General features: G+C 36.7%; 1 protein-coding gene across 1 annotated transcript in view; it reads right to left on the bottom strand.

The window, feature by feature from the left end:
- Positions 1-21,273, bottom strand: part of TUSC3 (tumor suppressor candidate 3) — a 142,902-nt gene that overhangs the window by 4,748 nt on the left and 116,881 nt on the right. Inside the window, exons 8-9 of the mRNA XM_081332959.1 lie at positions 3,546-3,620; positions 1,758-1,848 (exon numbers count right to left, since the gene is read on the bottom strand). Coding sequence (XP_081189085.1) covers positions 1,758-1,848; positions 3,546-3,620 — 166 coding nt within the window. The remainder of the gene's footprint in view (positions 1-1,757; positions 1,849-3,545; positions 3,621-21,273) is intronic.

The raw sequence follows: 21,273 nt of genomic DNA, 5'->3' as shown, positions 1-21,273 counted from the left end.
ATTCCCAGCTTTACTTTTGATGCCTACTAGAAGTAATCACCAGGAAAACTCGGAGAAAAGGGGGAAAATGCTATTTGACCTGCGCCTTAAGTTCAGAGGTTGAGTTAAAGGTAGACGAGGAAGTGGGAAAACTGGCACTGCTTTTCTCAGAGCCACTGATTTGGTAACACTGGAATCTCTTGCATTCTGTAATATTAACAAATGTTTTAGATCCAATTTCAGATTGAGGGTCACAGGAAACAACTAATTCCTATTGGTAACACTGCAACATGTGAGTGGGGACCAAAGGTCTTCTCTGGAGGACAAAATTGGGAATAAGTCCTCTTCTTAATACTTAGAATGTAATAATTTTGGAAACAACATGTGATAATTTCCCAACTCACCAAAGATAGTGGGATTTGAAAGCTGAAATACAATTGCATAAGCTTCATTGATATTCATTGGACAATGCCTATGTGCTTTCTGTTGACAAGCAAAATGTTGTCTCTGTAACTGTGAGAGGCATCTCGGAGTCCTAGTGGACAAATCACTTCAATATGAGCCAGCAGTGTGCTGCAGCTGCCAAAAAAGCCAACACAGTGCTAGGCTGCATTAACAGAGGGATAGAATCAAGATCGCGTGAAGTACTAATACCACTTTACAATGCCTTGGTAAGACCACACCTGGAATACTGCATCCAGTTTTGGTCACCACGATGTAAAAAAGATGTCGAGACTCTAGAAAGAGTACAGAGAAGAGCAACAAAGATGATTGGGGGACTGGAGGCTAAAACATATAGGGAACGGTTGCTGGAATTGGGTATGTGTAGTTTAATGAAGAGAAGGGTGAGGGGTGACATGATAGCAGTGTTCCAATATCTCAGGGGCTGCCACAAAGAAGGAGCCAAGCTATTCTCCAAAGCACCTGAAAGCAGGACAAGAAGCAACGGATGGAAACTAGTCAAGGAGAGAAGCAACCTAGAACTAAGGAGAAATTTCCTGACAGTTAGAACAATTAACCAGTGGAACAACCTGCCTCCAGAAGTGGTGAATGCTCCAACACTGGAAGTTTTTAAGAAGAGACTGGACAGCCATTTGTCTGAAATGTTATAGGGTTTCCTGCCTTAGCAGGGGGTTGGACTAGATGACCTCCAAGGTCCCTTCCAACTTCTTCTTCTTCTTCTTCTTCTTCTTCTTCTTCTTCTTCTTCTTCTTCTTCTTCTTCTTCTTCTTCTTCTTCTTCTTCTTCTTCTTCTTCTTCTTATTATTATTATTATTATTATTATTATTATTATTATTATTATTATTATTATTATTATTATTATTTTGCAACTCTGGAGTCAGTTTGCAGATTGGACATTTATTCAAGGAAATATCCTTTTCTTACTAACCTTCAACAAGTACAGTACTCAGTTTCAAAATCTTCTTGAAACGGAATGACTCACAAATTGATTACCTTTACAATCTACTTTAATTCTAGCTGAGGTCCTCCCCCAAACATCAACCTGTTTCATATTATAGAATAAATCACCATTCAGAAGGGCTACCTGTTTCTACTGATACACAGAATGTCCTTCATACAGCTATACTTTGCTTGGAATTATCCTCCTAAAATGCAGAATGTTATACATTATTATGTGCACTTCCAAATAAAACCTTCAGACACAGGTCCAACTTATTTGTTCATAAATACATGAGTCTCAGTGCAAAAAGTTGGAAGCAGATTGCTGGCAGAATGAGGTTACTTAAATGGATTGGCTAAATGGATTTGTGGCTTACCTGTATGGATAGCCATGGTATTTGGAGCGGAATATCGACAACAGGAAGCTGAAGAAGAAAACTACCAGACCCAATCCTACCAGGCATATTACTGGAAGAAAAAAATATCTGTATCATTATATTCCATTTTAGGTAAAATGACATACAGGCATATTTTGAAATACATAAGGTTAATTGGGTCATCTCTTGCTGCCCTTCTTATGTCACCAGTGGCAATACTATAGTCTTTTAAGAAAAATAGATCAGCTTTCCTTGACAATATAAACCAGAAAATGACTAATTATAAGAAAAAGAGGACAAAAGGCAGCAGTTCAAAAAGCATTTCATAATTTTGAAATGTTCCTTATTTTAGAATATTGGGAAGAATGGAAACCACATCATTTTTTTTGCCCAATGTTAACAGTTCTCAAACCTTCAGCATACAGACCATGGCACACATTAAAAAAGTAAGCAGAAGAGTTGTCCAGGTCTTATTAAGGAGTAAGCTAGAGAACCCCATGTATATTTTCTTTGTCACAACTATGGTATTTTCTGCATGAAAACTACATTCTCTTTACATACCATTTTTGTTGTGAAAAAATCTAATAGGTGTTTTTTTTTTAAATGTTTAATGCCATTCGCAAGAGTGGGATGTGGATGCAGCTTGGACCACCAACATTTTAAAATCCCCTATTTTCCATAGCAAAAATTTCCAATTCTCAACCCAGCTCCCTCCCTATCACCACCATTATCTATACATCCCCCCATTTCATTTTAAAAGCATAATTCGGTCTGCTGTTAATTGCATTCAAGACATTACTTTACTTTTAAAGTCAGTGATCACACCACTTCATTAATAGAATTTAATTTTCTAAGTAAGGCTTTGATGATTTCTACACTCATTGTTATATTAGCATTCACCTTGTTACTAGACTTTAGTTATTCTCTCAATTCAGAAATACCTGCTATAACTAATTTCTTTCCTCTTTCAAAGAGAAACTCTGCCAACTCCCTTCTTAATTTTTCAACCGGCTCACTGGTATGCATCAAAGCAGTATCAACTTTCTGATTATTCTTTTTAACATTTTTTATCTCCTTGGCCCATCCTAGTTTATAAAATGACTGAAAGTTTAACTCATCAATTTGGAATACAGCACATTTCAAAGAACATGCTCTCTTTCAAGTTCTCCTTTTTACTTAATGTGATATGAAAAATGTCACTTCAGGTGTGAATTCAGTTTAAAGCATCCTCTTTGCATAAAAGAAAGGCGCCTTTTTCCTTAGATGTTTGTTGTATGTTTTTTAATTAGAGGAGAAAGACAGACAGACAGCTGATGCTTAAATGTGGAGAAATGATCCCATATTCATATGTAGAAGCTAAAATAGTTGGTAGTTGGGGGAAAAAGTCAATGCAGACAGAGGACTATAGTTACCCTTTGAAAGGCTAATTTTCAATATAGCATATTATAGTGGAATGTCAACTGTTTGCTTCCTCCCACCTACCATTTGGGAAACTTGGCCACTGCTAAAAAAGAATAAAGGATGTGTATCTGTATAACAAATCAATTCTAGTTCTAAATGGTCCACAAGAACAGTTCTTTATGCTGTATCAAGCAGCTTATGTAACAGAAGGCAGAATGCATTTCAAATAACTTGTAGATCTCTGCTCTTATATTGCCAATGTATTCACTGTGATAAACATGGGCACGGCTTTTAATAAATTGTGGGTTTCCATGGCAGTTTGCTGTACTTGCACTCATATTTTAATGGCAAGAAATGAAATTATTCATTTTCCATCAAACAACTTACTTCTCCTTTTCCCAACATCTCCTTTGGAGGTAGCAGCTTCATTCAAAAGAACCATTCCCATAGTGATAGCAGCATCAATATCGTTGTCAAGGAAACTATAGAAATGTTGAAGTTTCACAAAGCGAACAGTACATCTTTAACCTTAGCAGGTATTATTAATTTACTGGTTTTAAAAATATTAAAGGTGTTTATCAATAGTAAGTATATGCAGAGCTCTAATGAAAAGAGAACACATTATTAATTCCTATCTATAATATACATGTTAATGTTTATCCATCAAAGCTACATTTAGATTATTTCATAAAGTATCAAATAGAATAGAAATATGGTTAATTATCCAAGTATGCTAATGATATTTCATTGAATTAGCAAGTTTATAAAGTGAGATGCTTAAAAAGTCATGTAATGGTATTTTGGGTAGTGCAAAATGAATGTCACCAGGATATATACAGGAAGTATAAAATAATTTCTTGTCTATTAAAACATGTAAATAGTACACAAAATGCAATTTCTTAACCAGTGTCTTCAAGATGGTTAGGATGCACCCACTATGCCACAAGAATGGAATAACATCACTGCATCAGCAGATGTTTTTAGTGACTAGCCTTTTAACTCTTAATTGCTAACTTTTACAAATGCAAACAAGAATGAAATAATTTAACCAATTTGTAAATATCCTAAGCTGTTCCTAAACCTATTTGAAAGTGTATCAACAAAAAAGGCAACTCATACAACTCTAATCAACATCTGTTCCAGTTACTCAGTCTACAACTAAATGGGATTGATGCTTTGTGAAAGATGCTATCTACAGCTTTTTTTTAAAAAAGGGGAAAAATAAACAATAGTAAACAAAACTCTGATGGTTTTAAAATTGATCATTTATATATAGCATTTGCCAACAATAAATTAAAACTGTGATTCTTGTAAAAAGCTTAATTTAACTCACTAAATTGTTTGATTTTAGGTAGATAATATTGAGGAGAAATGTTTACTGTCCTAATTCACAAAATAAACTGAACCTGTCCATGCCTATCACAATTTCACCTGTGCTTATTGTTAGTATTACACTTTACCTTCGCTTCTTTATGAAAATAAAGAAATGGAGAGGGTTACATGTTCACTTTTTTCCCCAGTTGCTTGGACAATAAAAAAAAGGTATGAAATCTGAAATTCATAATACAAATTTAAAATTTACAAGGAAGCAACACCTTATTAAACATTTCAAATATTCCATGAATGTGCATTGTCTAAGAAACTGGCCAACCTTCTATTGAAAAACATTTTGTCCTGTAGTCCCAATGTCCACTAGTACTAATGGCGGTATTTTTAGTTTTAAAAACTAAAACTTCATTGCTGCCCACTTCAAAAGTACCTTTTCTAACAGTCACATCTCCAGGGCCATTCTAATAAAACTGATTTATTTAATCCCTTTCAACCTTGGTGCAGGTGAAATATATAATTTTAAAAAGTAATCATCCTGTAAAAACCAGAGTCAAAATTGTTTGAGAATTAGCAGGTTCCTGAATGTTTTATTTAAGAAAAGTAGTTTGTAAATTCTAAAGTTTAGTTGGACATATGCCTTAAGTACATTGTAGTTGCTGTGGTTTTCTTATAGAATGTACAAGTAAAATTAATTTCAATGCTTAACAGACCCACATTGCTCCATCCCCTGTTATTCTTTTTTCCTCACAATTTTCTCAATTTTTTTTTAAAGTCACAGTAAAGATGCCTAAGGTAGAAAATCCAGCTGGTGCTTCCACAAGTATGATGATGCACTGAAAAATCAAGAGTGAGATGTATAAGAAGGAGATGACTCAACATCTTCCAATCCTTTCCTTCTCCTTAATAGATTCTACCACTTTTGAATTTTGGTTAGTTCAACGGAGTTTTATATTTACTTCAGAAATATGGAGTGCACGTATAATTTGGGCATATAAAATTTCTTTCAGGTATTTTAATTATTTCTTATATTATGACTTGGTTGGTAAAAGGATTCTAGGTCAAAAAGACTGAGGTATGTACAATTGCTTCAATATTTTAAGAGAACATTTTTTTCTGATATAAAGTTTTAAGGGCAAAATCTATCAAGAATGTTTTCCTATTTAGCGACTTATCAAGAAACAAATGCAATTTCATGACATATTGTGGAGATACAAGTGATCTGAAAATATCTAAACTGAAGATGATCAGTAGACAGCTTCCTGTGAACCACTACTTCCACTTTGGAGGGACCATGAGATTTAAAATTTCAGTTAACTGAAGCAAAGCTAGGGTAATAAAAAAAATTGGAATGCTTAGAACTTAGAAGTAAGCTGTGTACTCCAGAACACTGCTAAGTTGCTGTCTTTCTCTAGTTCACGCTTCTTATATTAGCTATAATAGCTTTTTTTTTTTAAAAAAAGGAAAGACAGAAATAAATTAATTTTATCAATGTCAGAGACTCTGATATTTCTACCTATATAGCTAAAAAAACAGAAAAATAAAATCCGCCAAGTTTCTTATTCATTGTATGTGAACAGGCAGACACTTGTCCTTCTTGTCCTTCAGGCAACTCAACTGGAAAATTGAAAAAAATAAAATCTTGCTGAAAAAACAGATGCTACATCTGAACCAAGACATCCTGAGCAAATAAGTTGCAGTGCACAAAAAAATTAAAGGACATTGGCTTACTGTGAGTTAACCACTCAATGACTCATTTTAATTTTAAAAAGTTGAATGTTTCGTTAACTCTACGCTGTGTTGATGAGTCCAGACCGAATCCAACTCATTATATATTAGATTTATTTATTCATTCATAGAGTAATAATTACCCATGTTTATTAAATCCTGGCACCACGGAAGAGGTCAATGACTGCAAATGGAACAATGAGGCCAGGAATGCTGCCAATTCCCTACAACTGAAGTTTCCCAATGGATCTTTCCTTTCAACGTTGTCTGCCAGCAGCTGACAACAGACAGCATCCTTTGGGATGAACATCAGGACAGAATGTCAACATTTCAGAACCTGTAGCAATTTCCAGGATGAACTACTTCAAAGTTCTATTGTTATTCAAGGACACTCAAGCAGCAAGGAGTAACAGCAAGTTTTCAATCAGTTCCCAAGGGGATATGTGCCCTTCTCTTAGTCCTTCTATTTACATGCTCAGTACCATATAGTTCTTGCCAAAATTAGCAAAAACAGCCCTTGCCCATTGTTTTTCATACTTTCAAACCATCTGAGAGTAAATAGCATCTTACAGTGCAAAATATAAAATCACTGGTTCCAAAACAATGCTGTAAGATTTATTTATGTAATATATTATGTGTTAACAGTAGAAAAGCCCCACCCTTCCTTATAGAAATAAGATTATTTGAGATTCAGTTGAAGTATGTAGAATCTGATTGTTTCAGTATACAACATTACAAGTGCTTTGCATCCCTAATGATGTTCATTAAAATGTAGACAAATGGATTAGTTTTAATTACAACCCAAGGAAGCTGCTTATTGGGCAACATTCAAATAAATTTTGAAACAATATTGAGAACTATCATGGGAACCCATGGCCCTTCAGATGTTGCTGCACAACTCCTTCCAGGAATAAGGAATCCTTAGAGTTACAGATCATTGACACTGGAGGCTCACAGGTTGCCTATCCAAGCCTGAAAAACATTTGAATTTTCTGATCTAATGCAGGCTAATAAGCAGACTCCATTCTATATAAAAACTATCAAATAGCACCACACAACAGACATCTCATTACTTAGCTAAGATTAAAAAATAGGTACACTTCAATACTACTTGGAAGAATTTAATTTTCAATCATGGCACTTTTGATTACCTTCCTGTTATGTGCTGAACCTAGATTGCTGTGCCTTAGGACTTATTTCTGAATGCTGTTTGCTTTACTTCAGAAATATTTATGAAAATTCCAAAGTGTGCTTTATCAAGTATATAGTGTGAATGGTGCTGTTCCTGTGCAGCTAGTCAATTCATCCATCTTAATTTTGGGGGTCAATTGCATTAAATTAGAGAAGGGAAAAAGGATTCAGAGGATGAATACTGCAGCAATTGTAGTAGATCTGAATGACAGAGTACAACCTACTTTTGAAACTACCCATCACACTAGTCTCCTTGGGTAGATGGACTGGATATTTACAACCAAAGATATTAACCCACTATATTTGACTCAAGTTCTTCAATTACTGTGACATCAATGACCTTTGGGTTACATACTCCTTAGGAGTTGGCTGAGGAATTATTTACTACTTTATGCATGTTAAATAAATGAGAGAAACAGTCATATATTTAAAAGAATATGCCTCTAAGCTTTATTCTATAACTACACAGGCACATAAAGGTATATAGTAGATCACAACCTACTACTTGATAAAATAGAAAAATGTGGGTTAGATAGCATCACCACCAGATGGATTCGTAGCTGGCTGACAGGCCGTACTCAGCGTGCGGTCCTCAATGGAACTGCATCTACATGGAAGGAAGTGTGTAGTGGGGTGCCCCAGGGCTCTGTTCTGGGCCCAGTGCTCTTCAACATCTTCATCAACAATTTGGATGAGGGGATAGATGGGGAACTCATCAAATTTCCAGATGACACCAAGCTGGCAGGAATAGCCAATACTCCAGAAGATAGGCTTAAGATACAGGAGGATCTGGACAGACTCGAACACTGGGCACTATCTAACAAAATGAAATTCAATTGTGAAAAAGTAAGGTTCTGCATTTAGGCAGGAAAAATCAAATGCACAGGTATAGTATAGGTGGTTCCTTGCTCAATAGTAGTAACTGTGAGAGGGATCTCGGAGTCCTAGTGGACAATCACTTAAATATGAGCCAGCAGTGTGCTGCAGCTGCCAAAAAAGCCAACACAGTGCTAGGCTGCATTAACAGAGGAATAGAATCAAGATCACATGAAGTACTAATACCACTTTACAATGCCTTGGTAAGGCCACACCTGGAATACTGCATCCAGTTTTGGTCACCACGATGTAAAAAAGATGTCGAGACTCTAGAAAGAGTACAGAGAAGAGCAACAAAGATGATTGGGGGACTGGAGGCTAAAACATATAGGGAACGGTTGCTGGAATTGGGTATGTGTAGTTTAATGAAGAGAAGGATGAGGAGTGACATGATATCAGTGTTCCAATATCTCAGGGGCCGCCACAAAGAAGAGGGAGTCAAGCTATTCTCCAAAGCACCTGAAAGCAGGACAAGAAGCAATGGATGGAAACTAGTCAAGGAGAGAAGCAACCTAGAACTAAGGAGAAACTTCCTGACAGTTAGAACAATTAACCAGTGGAACAACCTGCCTCCAGAAGTGGTGAATGCTCCAACACTGGAAGTTTTTAAGAAGAGACTGGACAGCCATTTGTCTGAAATGATATAGGGTTTCCTGTCTTAGCAGGGGGTTGGACTAGATGACCTCCAAGGTCCCTTCCAACTACTTCTTCTTCTTCTTCTTCTTCTTCTTCTTCTTCTTCTTCTTCTTATTATTATTATTATTATTATTATTATTCTTATTCTTATTATTATTATTATTATTATTATTATTATTATTTTCAGATGAGGATAAAGGGATAAGACAATAACATGCCATTTTCAAATAGTTGAAGGGTACCAGTTGGATGGGCTAGCAGTATTGCCTTTTTTTTCTTCAGTTAAGTTTTGAATCCAAGAAAAAAAATACTTGATCAGGCACCAGGAAGAACTTCCTGGGGTCTGATAAATGACTACCTGCTAAGAGATTTGAAGCAGAGAATGGGTAGCCATATGAAATAACAGTGAATTTGCTGCATCAGTGGGGTATTGGACAGAGCCAGAAGCAGGAAACATACTTTCTATACTATTAAATTACAGCTCCCAGCACTTCTGCCAACTGGTATTAGCTGAGTGGCTGGCATTACCAACTGCAAGACTGAGTTTGCTACCAGTATAGAATTTTTTTTTCTCTGTATATAATCCTAATCTAGTAAATAAAGGTAATTTGTAACTTTTGCAATTTGTCTTCCTCTAAAAATGACACACCCTTTTCTTATGTTTGTCTCTCTGGCAGTAAATATAAATCTTGCAATAAGTTTCTATTGTTTGCATATAATAGGAAAACATTATATAAAATTATCATTTTAAACATTCAGTCAAGCCTCACTCTTGGTGACTTTATAGGCAAGTGTTTTGCATGCTACTTTGTCAAGCATAACTTCTTTCAATTGTTGAGTGTTCATCTTTGTATCAGATTTGATGCTATCAAGAAAGTGTGTTCTTTGCTTGCCCCTTTTTCTTATTCCACTAACCATTCCTAGACATTATTGACTTTTTCAATGAATCTGCACACATGACATAAGGTAAAGGTAAAGGTTGCCCCGCACATGTGTGCTAGTTGTTTCCGACTCTAGGGGCCGGTGCTCATCTCCGTTTCAAAGCCGAAGAGCCAGCGCTTGTCCGAGGACGTCTCCATGGTCATGTGGCCGGCATGACTAGATGCCAAAGGCGCACAAAATGCTGTTACCTTCCCACCGTAGTGGTCCCTATTTTTCTACTTGTATTTTTACGTGCTTTCGAACTGCTAGGTTGGCAGAAGCTGGGACGGGTAACAGGCATTCACTCTGTTACACGGCACTCGGGATTCAACCCGCCAAACTGCCGACCATCTGATCGACAAGCTCAGCGTCCTAACCTACTGAGTCACTGCGTCCATGACATAGGCTAAAGTAAATCAGATGTAGTTTTATGATTGTAGCTTCTAATAATGAGTTTGGTTTTATACAATTTAGCATCTGTTAGTTATTCTGATCCAGGGTATATGCAATAATTTATGCCAACACCACAGTTCAAAGGTGTCAATTTTTCTTCGATCAGCCATTCTTAGTGTCCAATTCTCACATCCATACATCATTATAGGGAAGACTACTGCTCTAACTAGCTTGCTTTTTGTATTTATATCAATATCTTTGGTTTTCCAGATCATATTCATGCTAACCATTGCAGTGCAGCCTAAGGTTATCCTGCATTTGATTTCAGGAGTAGAACTGCCATCATGAACAAGTTTTGATCCAAGGAAGATAAATTCTTGAACTAATTCAATTTCCTCCTTGTTGATTTTAAACATCTCATGTCCATCTGCAGCTGTTGTCATTATCTTTGTTAAGACTCAATTCTACATTTTCATTTTCGTCCTTGATTTTCCAAATCATTTTTTCCAGGTCTCCCTTATTTTCAGCCAATAGTGTTGTATCATCTGCGTACCTGAAATTATTTATGGTTCTTTCTCCAATCTTCACTCCAACATATATATGAGCCATGGTAGTGCAGTGGTTAGAATGCAGTATTCTGGCCTAACTCTGCCCACAGCCAGGAGTTTAATCCTGACCACCTCAAAGTTGACTCAGCCTTCTATCCTTCTGAGATCAATAAAATGAAAACCCAGATTGTTGTGGGCAATATGGTGACATTTGTAAAACTAAGTGATATTGCTATTATTATATAGTTAGCGTTCACATATATACATTGCATTTGAAAGTCCCAAACTTATTCAATAGAATCTGTTACACTTTCTTCATATATTTGTTAAAATTATATTTTTGTCATCAAACAGGAAAGAAACATTTTAATATTTGCAAGTTCTGAATGATTTTGAAAAACTATTGAAGGTGAAAACTACATCTTGTGCAAAAAGAGAATACGTTATTTAGAGGAATTAAAGCAGTATGGATTGGAACCTTGAGTACATAATTTCAGTGATAATCAGGCTGCCTTTAAAAGTAATTGGAGTGCATAATTCCAGTGTGAATTTCAACCACCATGGTTCTTATCTTAAAAAAAATAATCATATTGTTTTTAGAGAAACTCATCAAAGTAAGTTCTTACAATGCTGGACTATTTCAAATGATCTCTGCTGCAGAGAATAAACACTCTTGCTAAAACCATCATATCCGTGAAGGTAAAGATTTTAAAACCCATTTCAATCCACCTCAGTCACAACAAGCATAATATGGAACTACAGCTGACAGACCACTGATTTTCAGATCTTTCCTTTTCAGCCAGATAACACCTGGGCTGCTTAGAAAGGTACCAATCAAACTGGTTGGAGAAAATAGGTTTTGAAAAGCTTGAAAATGAGAAACCATAATAAAAATTGAGACAGAGATACACAATTACACTTTAAACACAAACAAACACAAACATCACCCACCCAGTTGTCTAGGTTTGTTGACCAGAGATGATAAAACATTGATTTGTCCTCTGGGGAAAAAAAACTGTGACTGACGGTCTGCAGAAGTCCAAACAAAAACACAGTCATCAAAACCTATGGATTTATATAAAAGCATTTTTTCTATTCTCATTATTATTAACTGGTTTAACCACTTTGCTTTATTTCCTGCTTTGTTGCGTTTTGTCAGATGACTGCCCAAATTTGCTTGCTGTCCCTTATGATTGAAAGGCTGTTTCAAAATATTTACATGATGACATACTGTAGCACTATTACAAGTTGTCTCTTATGGAATATAGAGTATTGTGTTAAGGACATAAATGCACAATTTTCATTTAAAGATCCTCATATGGTTGGTTTGAAGATCTGCAAGCAGTTCAAAAGCATGCAAATGCAAGTAGATAAATAGGTACCACTTTGGTGGGAAGGTAACTGCATCTTTATACAATGCTGGCTCCCTTGTTTAAGAAACAGACATGAGCATTGCCCCCTAGAGCTGCACACAAGTAGTCAAGAGAAACCTTTTACCTTTTTTAAGATGACTGGAAAGACATTCAATTGAATGTGCTTTTAGTTACATATGAAACCAGGAACTTTCATTTTGGGGAGCCATTGGCTCAGACTTCAGCAGTTATACCTTTCTTTGTGTTTCCTCATGCTTATCGTATCACCCCTCCCTTTATCTGCCATAATACTTTCCTTCTGACTTTATTTCCTTTTGTCTTACATAAACTAATGGCTTGAAGTAATGAATATACTTTCAAGTGTTTTTAGTTGATGCAAAGATAATGAAGGATGGAATGGCTTTGGGGATGGCGTCTGAGAAGAATAGGGCAGAAGATCAATTGTACAATTCAGTGGAATAAAAGACAATCTCACAGAGCCTCTTGGCTGCCTGACTGATTTAATCCAATCAGTAGCCACACTACAACAGGCAAGGAAGTACATAAAACATCAATGTATTTTGTGGAGTGCTCAGTTACTCTCCAAGGAACTGTGCTATGTAAAGGTAGGAATGCTACAGAACTACAGTATTTTTCTTGCAAAAGTCTGGATGGCCAATTTATAGGTATCTTGCCTGGTTTTCTTCCTTGAATAATTGACAAGCTATTTGCTTGAAAAATAGGATTTTCTGATTATTTTTAGGTTTAGGAAGGGAGGTTTGAGGGTTTTCTTTAAGATCAGATCTAGGTTAACATAAATAGAAATATTCAAGGTATATTTATTCATTTTCTGCTGTTTATTGAGCCACATGCACAAACACACTGTTTAGAAAAGATAAAAGTGAGAACATAGACATTTTTACTGCTACTATTTTACCAAGCTATGAAATTTTATTTTTGACCACTCTTTTTATTTATCTGTCCTAATAATTAATTGTTTAATATTCAAATAAAATAATAAGTCCAAATTTTTAGGAATTTCAATCCCTGGATATTTGAAAGAGTGTTTTCAAATTTGAATTTTTGATCATTCACTTAATATATTTTGCATTGTCATAGAAATATTTATATAAAGAAATTGTTATAAAACTTAATCAGTAATAAATAATCAAACAATGAATCTGCAATAATTAGTTAACTAATTGAAAAAGTAATGGAACTGCATCTACATGGAAGTATGTACTGCTGTACCTCAAGGTTCTGTATTAGGCCTAGAATTCAATATCTTTATAAACTATTTAAATGAAGGGTTAGAAGTAGAACTCATCAAATTTGCAGATGATACCAAGCTAACGGGAATAACCAACACTCCAGAGGAGAGGCTCAAGATGCAGAAAGTTTTTAAGACTTGGAACATAGAACTGTCTAAGAAAATGAAATTCAGTGGTGAGAAAAGTAAGGTTTTATACTTGGGCAAGAAAATATAGATATAGAATAGACGCCACCTGGTTCAACAGTACTAATTGTGAGAGGGATCTAGAAGTTCTAGCAGACAACTACCGTATTTTCCAGCATATAAGACGACTGGGCGTATAAGACGACCCCCTACATTTCCTGTTAAATTATAGGGTTTGGGCTATACTCGCCGTATAAGACTACCCCTCTTCCAACGCACACCAAATAAAAATTAAAAAAAAAACATCAGATTTGATTTTAATATGGTAATTTTAATTCAAATGCTTATGACATTTGAAGGTACTTAGTAGGAAAACTGTCACTTATAAACATAAGGCTGTTTGTCATCAAACATGTAAACATAAAACAGTGAAAGTGGATTAAACTTTTCCTAATTCACTCTAAAGCTTTCCCTGCGCAGACCAAATGGGAGATCCGCTCCAGGTTTTCCAGCCAGTCTGCCCAGTTCCTGAGTCAAATGTGTCCTTAGAGCTAAGCAGCTGCTCTGGCTGCTTCATTCCCCACCTGCCTTTCAAGCTGGGATAGACTGCAGCTGCTCTTCAACTTTAGAAGGAAAGACGCCCAGACCCCAGCCTGTAAAAAATCACAGACTGCAGCTTCTTCTCCAACTGGTCCCGCTTTCCCTGCACAGACCAAATGGGAGATCCGCTCCAGGTTTTCCAGCCAGCCCTGTCCCTAAAGTTTCAGCACCCGGCGTATAAGATGACCCCTGACTTTTGAGAAGATTTTCATGGGTTAAAAAGTCATCTTATACGCCAGAAAATACGGTACTTAAATATGAGCCAGCAGTGTGCTGCAGCCACCAAAACAGCTAACACAGTCCAAGGCTGCATTAACAGAGGGACAGATTCAAGATCATGTGAAGTGTTAGTACCACTTGATAATGCCCCAAAGGTGCTTTTTTAGAAGGCAACTGGACTTTGTTTTTCTTTGAAGATGTTTCGCTCCTTATCCAAGAAGCTTCTTCAGCTCTGACTAGATGTTGTGGAATGGAAGGATCTAGTCAGAGCTGAAGAAACTTCTTGGATGAGAACTGAAACGTCTTCAAAGAAAAAAAAAGAAAAAGCACCTTTGGGATAACCATGACCTGAATGACTGAGAATCGCCATAGACACTTTATAATGCCTAAAAAATGGCAGTTTTTAAAAAGAGATTGGACAACCTTTTGTTTGAAATCGGTTTCCTGCATATACCCTTGAAGACCTCCAAGGTCCCTTCCAACTTTGTTATTCGGTTGTATTAATTTGTTAAAACTTGTTAAAATTGTTCTTAGTTCAAGAGAATTAGTTTAAAGTTAAATTCAATATCTGCAATATTAGCAACAAAATACTTTTATTTATAAATTAAAAAAATATTTATTTTATTTTAATTTCTAATCCTTGTATGTCAACATTTTATTATTTCTTTTGCTAGAGGCTCCAATGAAATGGCAAATAATATTGGGGAAAGTGGGAAACCTTATTTAATACCTTTTTAAAATTACAATGTAAAATCTATATCACTAGCTCCAATACAGGTCCTTGTATTCTGATACAATTTTGGAATTCTAGAAAAACTAATCTCCAAAATTCATATATTCTAAACTAGAACATTGTCAATTATCTTCACCAGAACTGAGGATTAATGCATTATTCACATAGGCCAAAAGTCAGGAATTTTTAGAAAGATTTGCTATTTAAAAAATAGCAAAGAAGGCTTTGGAATTTCAAATATTAAATCTTACAATAACCATATTAATAATAGTTTTGGCTTGATAAGATAATAAGAATTAACACTCTGATTCAATATGGAATGTATGAATATATCATTAAACAAAATCCACTACTTTTTGTCCCTTCTAAAGAAGTGAAGAATATTAGAAATTCCTCAGTAAGTTCAAATTTTGGAATTAACTGGTTACCTCATACTTCTTCAACTTTTAATGTTTTAAATAAAACTAGTGCTTTTTTTCTATAAAAAAAAAGGTGCCGGAACTCTCATCTTGTTAATCTGGCATGAGTATGGTCTACTGTGTGGGCGTGGCCAGCTCAACATCACTTGCATCAGGGGCACTTGTTTGGAGCTGGGCAGGACTGGGGCAAATCTGAGGGTCTCCGGCGGAGGGGGGATGGGACCGGGGCAAACGCTGAGTCATGGTCCATTGGAGGAGCTTCACTGATATTAAAGTGGGTGGGGGAAGACATGATATTAAAGGGGGTGGGGGAAGACAGTGTGTGAGAGAGACAGAGATTCCCTTTTTGTAAGTTTGCTTACTTTGCAATGCTTTCCTTTCCCTACACTTTTGCTTCCCTGCTGGCTCAATCTCTCTTTCTCTCTGCTGCCCAGATCTACAGCTGCAGAGCAATTTCGCTCCTCCCCACAGCCGATCTGGGCAGCAGAAGCGTTTTTGAAGCCTCTGGAGCTCGCATCGATGGCCGTGGGGCGATTTTGCGATGCTCCAATGGCCCGATTCGGGCTTCGGAGGCCTGCAAAATGCTTCTGCTGCCCAAATCGGCCGTGTGTGTGTGTGTGGAAAGTGAAATTGTTCTGCAGCCCTAGATCTGCACAGCAGAGGCATTTTGCAGGTCTCCGACGCCCAGATTGGGCTGCTGGAGCATCATAAAATCACCTCATGGCCAGGGATGTGAGCTCCAGAAGTTTCAAAAATGCTTCTGCTGTTCAGATCGGCCGGGGGGGGGGAGTGAAATCACTCTGCAGCCCTAGAACGCACGAGTTTGGAGTTTGGGAAAGTGAGCAGGGCCTTAACATAAAAGGCTGGTGCTGTTTTCAAAAATAGAGAAAGGAGAGAAGATTATTGGGCTCCTTGACTCATTCCCGCTTGAAGCCATCCTTAGCAACAAGGAAAAATCTAATCTATCCAATGCTACCCAACATTTCAAATATGTGTGCACTGAGAAGATAGCTATTTTTAAGACGCCAGTCCTGTCTTCCAAGTTTGGAGTTCGGAGAAGGCAAGCGAGGGAAGTAGGCTGTGAAACACAGAATGCACGCACACGCACACACACACACCAGCTGCCGAATGAACCTTGGTCTTCCTCTGCAGACACATCTTCAGCACCTTGTCGAGGCCGTGGGGGTTTGTCACGCTGCAAGTTTGCTCTCTGCTCACTGCCTGCTAAGGGCTGACCAATAGCAGAGGGAGCGGTAGCCTTGCCATGTGCTCCTCACTGGCCTGCTCCCATGCAAACTCTCTTGCTGACAGTGCCGAACCGGCAGTCGCCATCGGATGCCCGCCTTCCCAAACTCCAAATTCACGTGTCCTACTTTTCTCGCTTGCCTTCTCCAACTCCAAACTAGCGCGTCCTAGTTTGGAGTTTTGGAAGACGAGCAAGGAAAGTAGGACGCAAGAGTTTGGAGGGAGTAGCATAGCTTGTGCAAAAGCGTGTGTGTGTGTGTGTGTGTGTGTGTGTGTGTGTGTGTGTAAAAAAAGGTGCTGGAACGCCGTTCTGAGTGTTCTATGAGAAAAAAAGCCCTGAATAAAACTGAATAGTTTCTTCATTGGGAAGTGAAATGACATTAATATTTGTTTTATATATGATGGGCATATTCCTAAATGGAGAACAATTAGAAATAAACTTAGAAAATTTGGCACTTTTATGATTTTACAGACTTCACAATCTGCACTTTACTTCAGACTCAGCAATTAGAATATGGCAATTAGAGCCATGAATAAATACTGTATGAAATTAGGCTAAATGTCACCCCACTAGATATGAAATCAACTCTAAAAGTACTTTTTTATTGAGATTGGCTATAATAACATAAGGGACGCAGTGGCTCAGTGGGTTAGGATGCTGAGCTTGTCGATCAGATGGTCGGCAGTTTGGCGGGTCGAATCCCGAGTGCCGCATAACAGAGTGAGCGCCTGTTACTCGTCCCAGCTTCTGCCAACCTAGCAGTTCGAAAGCACATAAAAATGCAAGTAGAGAAATAGGGACCACTATGGTGGGAACATAACTGTTCCGTGCGCCTTTGGCGTCTAGTCATTTATTTATTTATTTTAATTCCATTTATATCCCGCCCTTCTCCGAAGACTCAGGGCGGCTTACAAGCTTAGCAGTAGCCTTCATTCTATGTATATGCCTGCTTATTAGGGCTTTCACACACCCCCCCCAAGCGGCATTATTACAAAGTCAGCTTAATTGCCCCCAACAATCTGGGTCCTCATTTTACCTACCTCGGAAGGATGGAAGGCTGAGTCAACCTTGAGCCTGGTGGGATGCGAACCTGCACTAATTGCAGGCAGCTGGTGTTACTTAAGGAGGCATTAGCCCACTGCGCCACCATGGAGACGTCCTCGGACAAGCGCTGGCTCTTCGGCTTTGAAACAGAGATAAGCACCGGCCCCTAGAGTTGGAAACGACTAGCATGCATGTGTGGGGGAACCTTTACCTTTACCTATAACAACATAAAGTTGTAAGTCTGAAAGTGCTGAACTTCAGTCCTGTTCTTATACTCCAATGAATCAAGATGGTGCCTGCATGAGTTGCTTCAGTGTTGTTGCTCTGACTTGAAAAAAAAGTTTCATTCCTTTTACCTATAGGGTACATTTCTGTCAAGATCATCTTCCTTACTTAAATTTATCATCTAATGGTGAGAAAAGTTAAAAAAACTTACAACATTCTATTAGAAATGAAAACACCTTTCTTGAATGGATTGGAAAGAAATATGGGATTTAAAAATAAACATTTCATCTATGACATTATGTTTATCCATTTGACACAGCAAAAGCACTCTGTTTAATTCTGGCCAAAACTGAAATATTTAAAAGAAAGTATTTCATGCTAAGGAAGTTTAAAATGATGGCTTCTAGATTATGTTCCATGTGCTGCAGAAAGTAATAAAAAAATAAATGCATATGTGGTGGTCTTGTGAAAGTTGCTTTTCTGTTTAATATTTCATTAAAGAAGACAAATCAACACTCAAGCTATTGTATAACTATAGATAGTAAGCTGGTCTTATTAAGTTTTTATCCAAATTATAAATTACAAGTAATTCACAGTCTGGGATTTTTTTTTAGGGGTGGGGTTGCAAAGAGTGCAAAAAAAAAAAGAAAAAGTTGAAAACTTTTATATGGTGGTAAATATGTTGAGAAAGCCTAAAGGAAAAGTATTCTGATTCTAAAAAAAACAAAGTGAGGATTGTGAAAGGCTTAGGCTGAAATGTGTAGCAAAATGATACATGTTTGTAGTAAAATTTTATCTTACTTTTAGTGCTATTTAGGAACATACTATGGGACATGAAGTAATACATGCAAACTTATTTACTTATTGCCATTTACTAACTAAATATTTGCTTATTCAGATTTATATGGCCACATGTGTAATCATAGAAGCTAACAGTTAAAACACCATATAAATAGGAAATAACAGATAACCAAGATAAAAAAAATATATTTTCTAATGCTTAGAAGGCTGACAAATTAAGGCCAAGGAATGATGTTGTCAACCTGAATTCTATTTTGGAATTTAGCTTATTATTATTGTTTGAAAACTGGATTTTCCTATATATATATATATATATATATATATATATATATATATATATATATATATATATATATATATATATATATATATATATATATATATATATATATATATATATACACACACACACACATATATATATATATACTTATAAGCTGCCACATTAAAACCAAAAACCTAGCATTTGAACTACAACATACAGTACTTTTAAGTTCATTACAAACTCCATGATGGAATACTGCTATGGAAATTTTCTATCCTATTTTAAAAAAAGCTAAAATTGGGCTTTACTGGACATTTTTTGTTAGCTGTAGTGAAATCCAATTACCTATCTGTTAGTTTTCTATCTAAACTATTATTTCTCCAGGCAATAAATTCCAACATGAGATTTTCTTGTTTAAATTCTGAAATATCTTTCATGCTATTTCCTCCCTTAAAATCCAAAATATTCTTTACGGTCAGGAGATGTTGACTTCTGTAACTAAATGCAGTGTCCCAAAGAGTTAAAGTAGATTCTGCCTCATTTCCCACAAAGATTTAAAGCAAAGAAATGTCCTGTAAAGCTAATACTGAAGATATGAAATACATCAAGACAGTGCTAACTGATGACAATCTAAATCCTGCAAGCACACCACCAATAAATCTTTGCAAAGATAACCAGCCACAGAATTCCTCCCCGTGGATTGTATAAATTCACCCACTCATCCACCTCTTAGTCATTAAACTTTTCTCAAGTGCATCTCACTTCAGGGATGATTTATTAATGCCTTTCTTAAAAAGAAACACCAAACACCATGCAGGGCACCCAAAATATTGATATTAAGTCTGCCTAAATCTACAAACTATTATTTGTGGGAAATTATATACAGCACCTTCAGGCAATGATCATTCAACTGAGCTGGTGACAAATATGTTTACAGTACATAAAGCTTCATTCTCCATTGCACTTGATAACAAGTGACTGTTGCTTATAGGAAAAAAAACCCAAAGCTTTACTTGTTGAAGATAAATTGAGAACAGATGTTGAGGAAAAAACGGCAAGACGCTGCTATTGAAAGTGACAGATTAAAAGTAATCCAAACCTAAAGACAATTCCCAAAGTGCATCCAGTGTGAGTTTCTTACCTCTGCTTTGAAAATATATGTCCTGAGATGCTCCATGTGCAGGGAAAATAAGTGGGATCTTAACACTGGTGGAAACAGAATCTAACATTTTGGAAAGCTTGTCTTTCAAAATGCCAATGTGCAACTAAAAACTGGTTTCTTGAGCCCTAAGCCAGCTTTATAAACCATTAAATGAATATTATTTGATAAAGTTGCCTTGGATTTGCTTTGAAATCAACAGGATATGCAAGACACTTAATACTACAAAAAGATGCTGATTGGAAATAGCAGGAGAGACAGAAGAGGGACAGAGAAGGCAGAATTCCTGTGTGTTTACAACAACATGCTTTGAAACTGTCTTTTTGAATACCAGCAATACCCAGAATTGCCTAGGGCATGTTGCTAAGAAAACAAAAGGAACTCTGAGGAAAGTGAAGTTAAGTGATTCACCTGCTACCTTTACAAGGTGTTGCACAGTTGGCTTAAACATGCACACCTATTTGTGGCTGCCATTGAAAAATCCTTGCCCAGCATTTATGTACGAGTAACAATAGCTCCCTTGTTTTTTGTCTGTGGATTTCAAGTGCTCCAAAAGAGCTCACATCTTCTCAACATTGGGCTGGTGCATTTCATCATTATACCCTGCAACTGAAATACCTTAACATTTCAGACTGTTTGGCAGCAAAGCCCTGCTGAAGTACATAATAATATGACATCATTTATTTTTATTTTGCTTTACAACTGAAAAGATTTCTAGAATGTATTACAGTATCATTACAAATATCATTTATCTTTTCAGGCTCACAATCTAAAAGACTCTAATACAGGGATGTCAAACTCACAATGTCATCTAACATGTTGTGATGTATTACGACTATTTTTCCATTGCCAGCAATGGGGTAGGTGCAGATCCACCATGATGCATCCGGCCTGTGGGCTGGCAGTTTGACACCCCTGCTCTAATAGAAGAGAATATATGCAACTCAGGGTTGAATTGTAGAGTCCTTAGTTCTTTTGAGCTTGTTTTGTTTGCTTACAAACATTTCATTTGGAGGGGTGTAGTTGGGCTGTGTGCT

This window comes from Vipera berus, assembly GCF_964194415.1.
Source record: "Vipera berus genome assembly, chromosome: 7".
Taxonomy (NCBI): domain Eukaryota; kingdom Metazoa; phylum Chordata; class Lepidosauria; order Squamata; family Viperidae; genus Vipera; species Vipera berus.
Note: the sequence above shows the minus strand (reverse complement) of the source record. Positions and strands in the feature narration are given on the sequence as shown.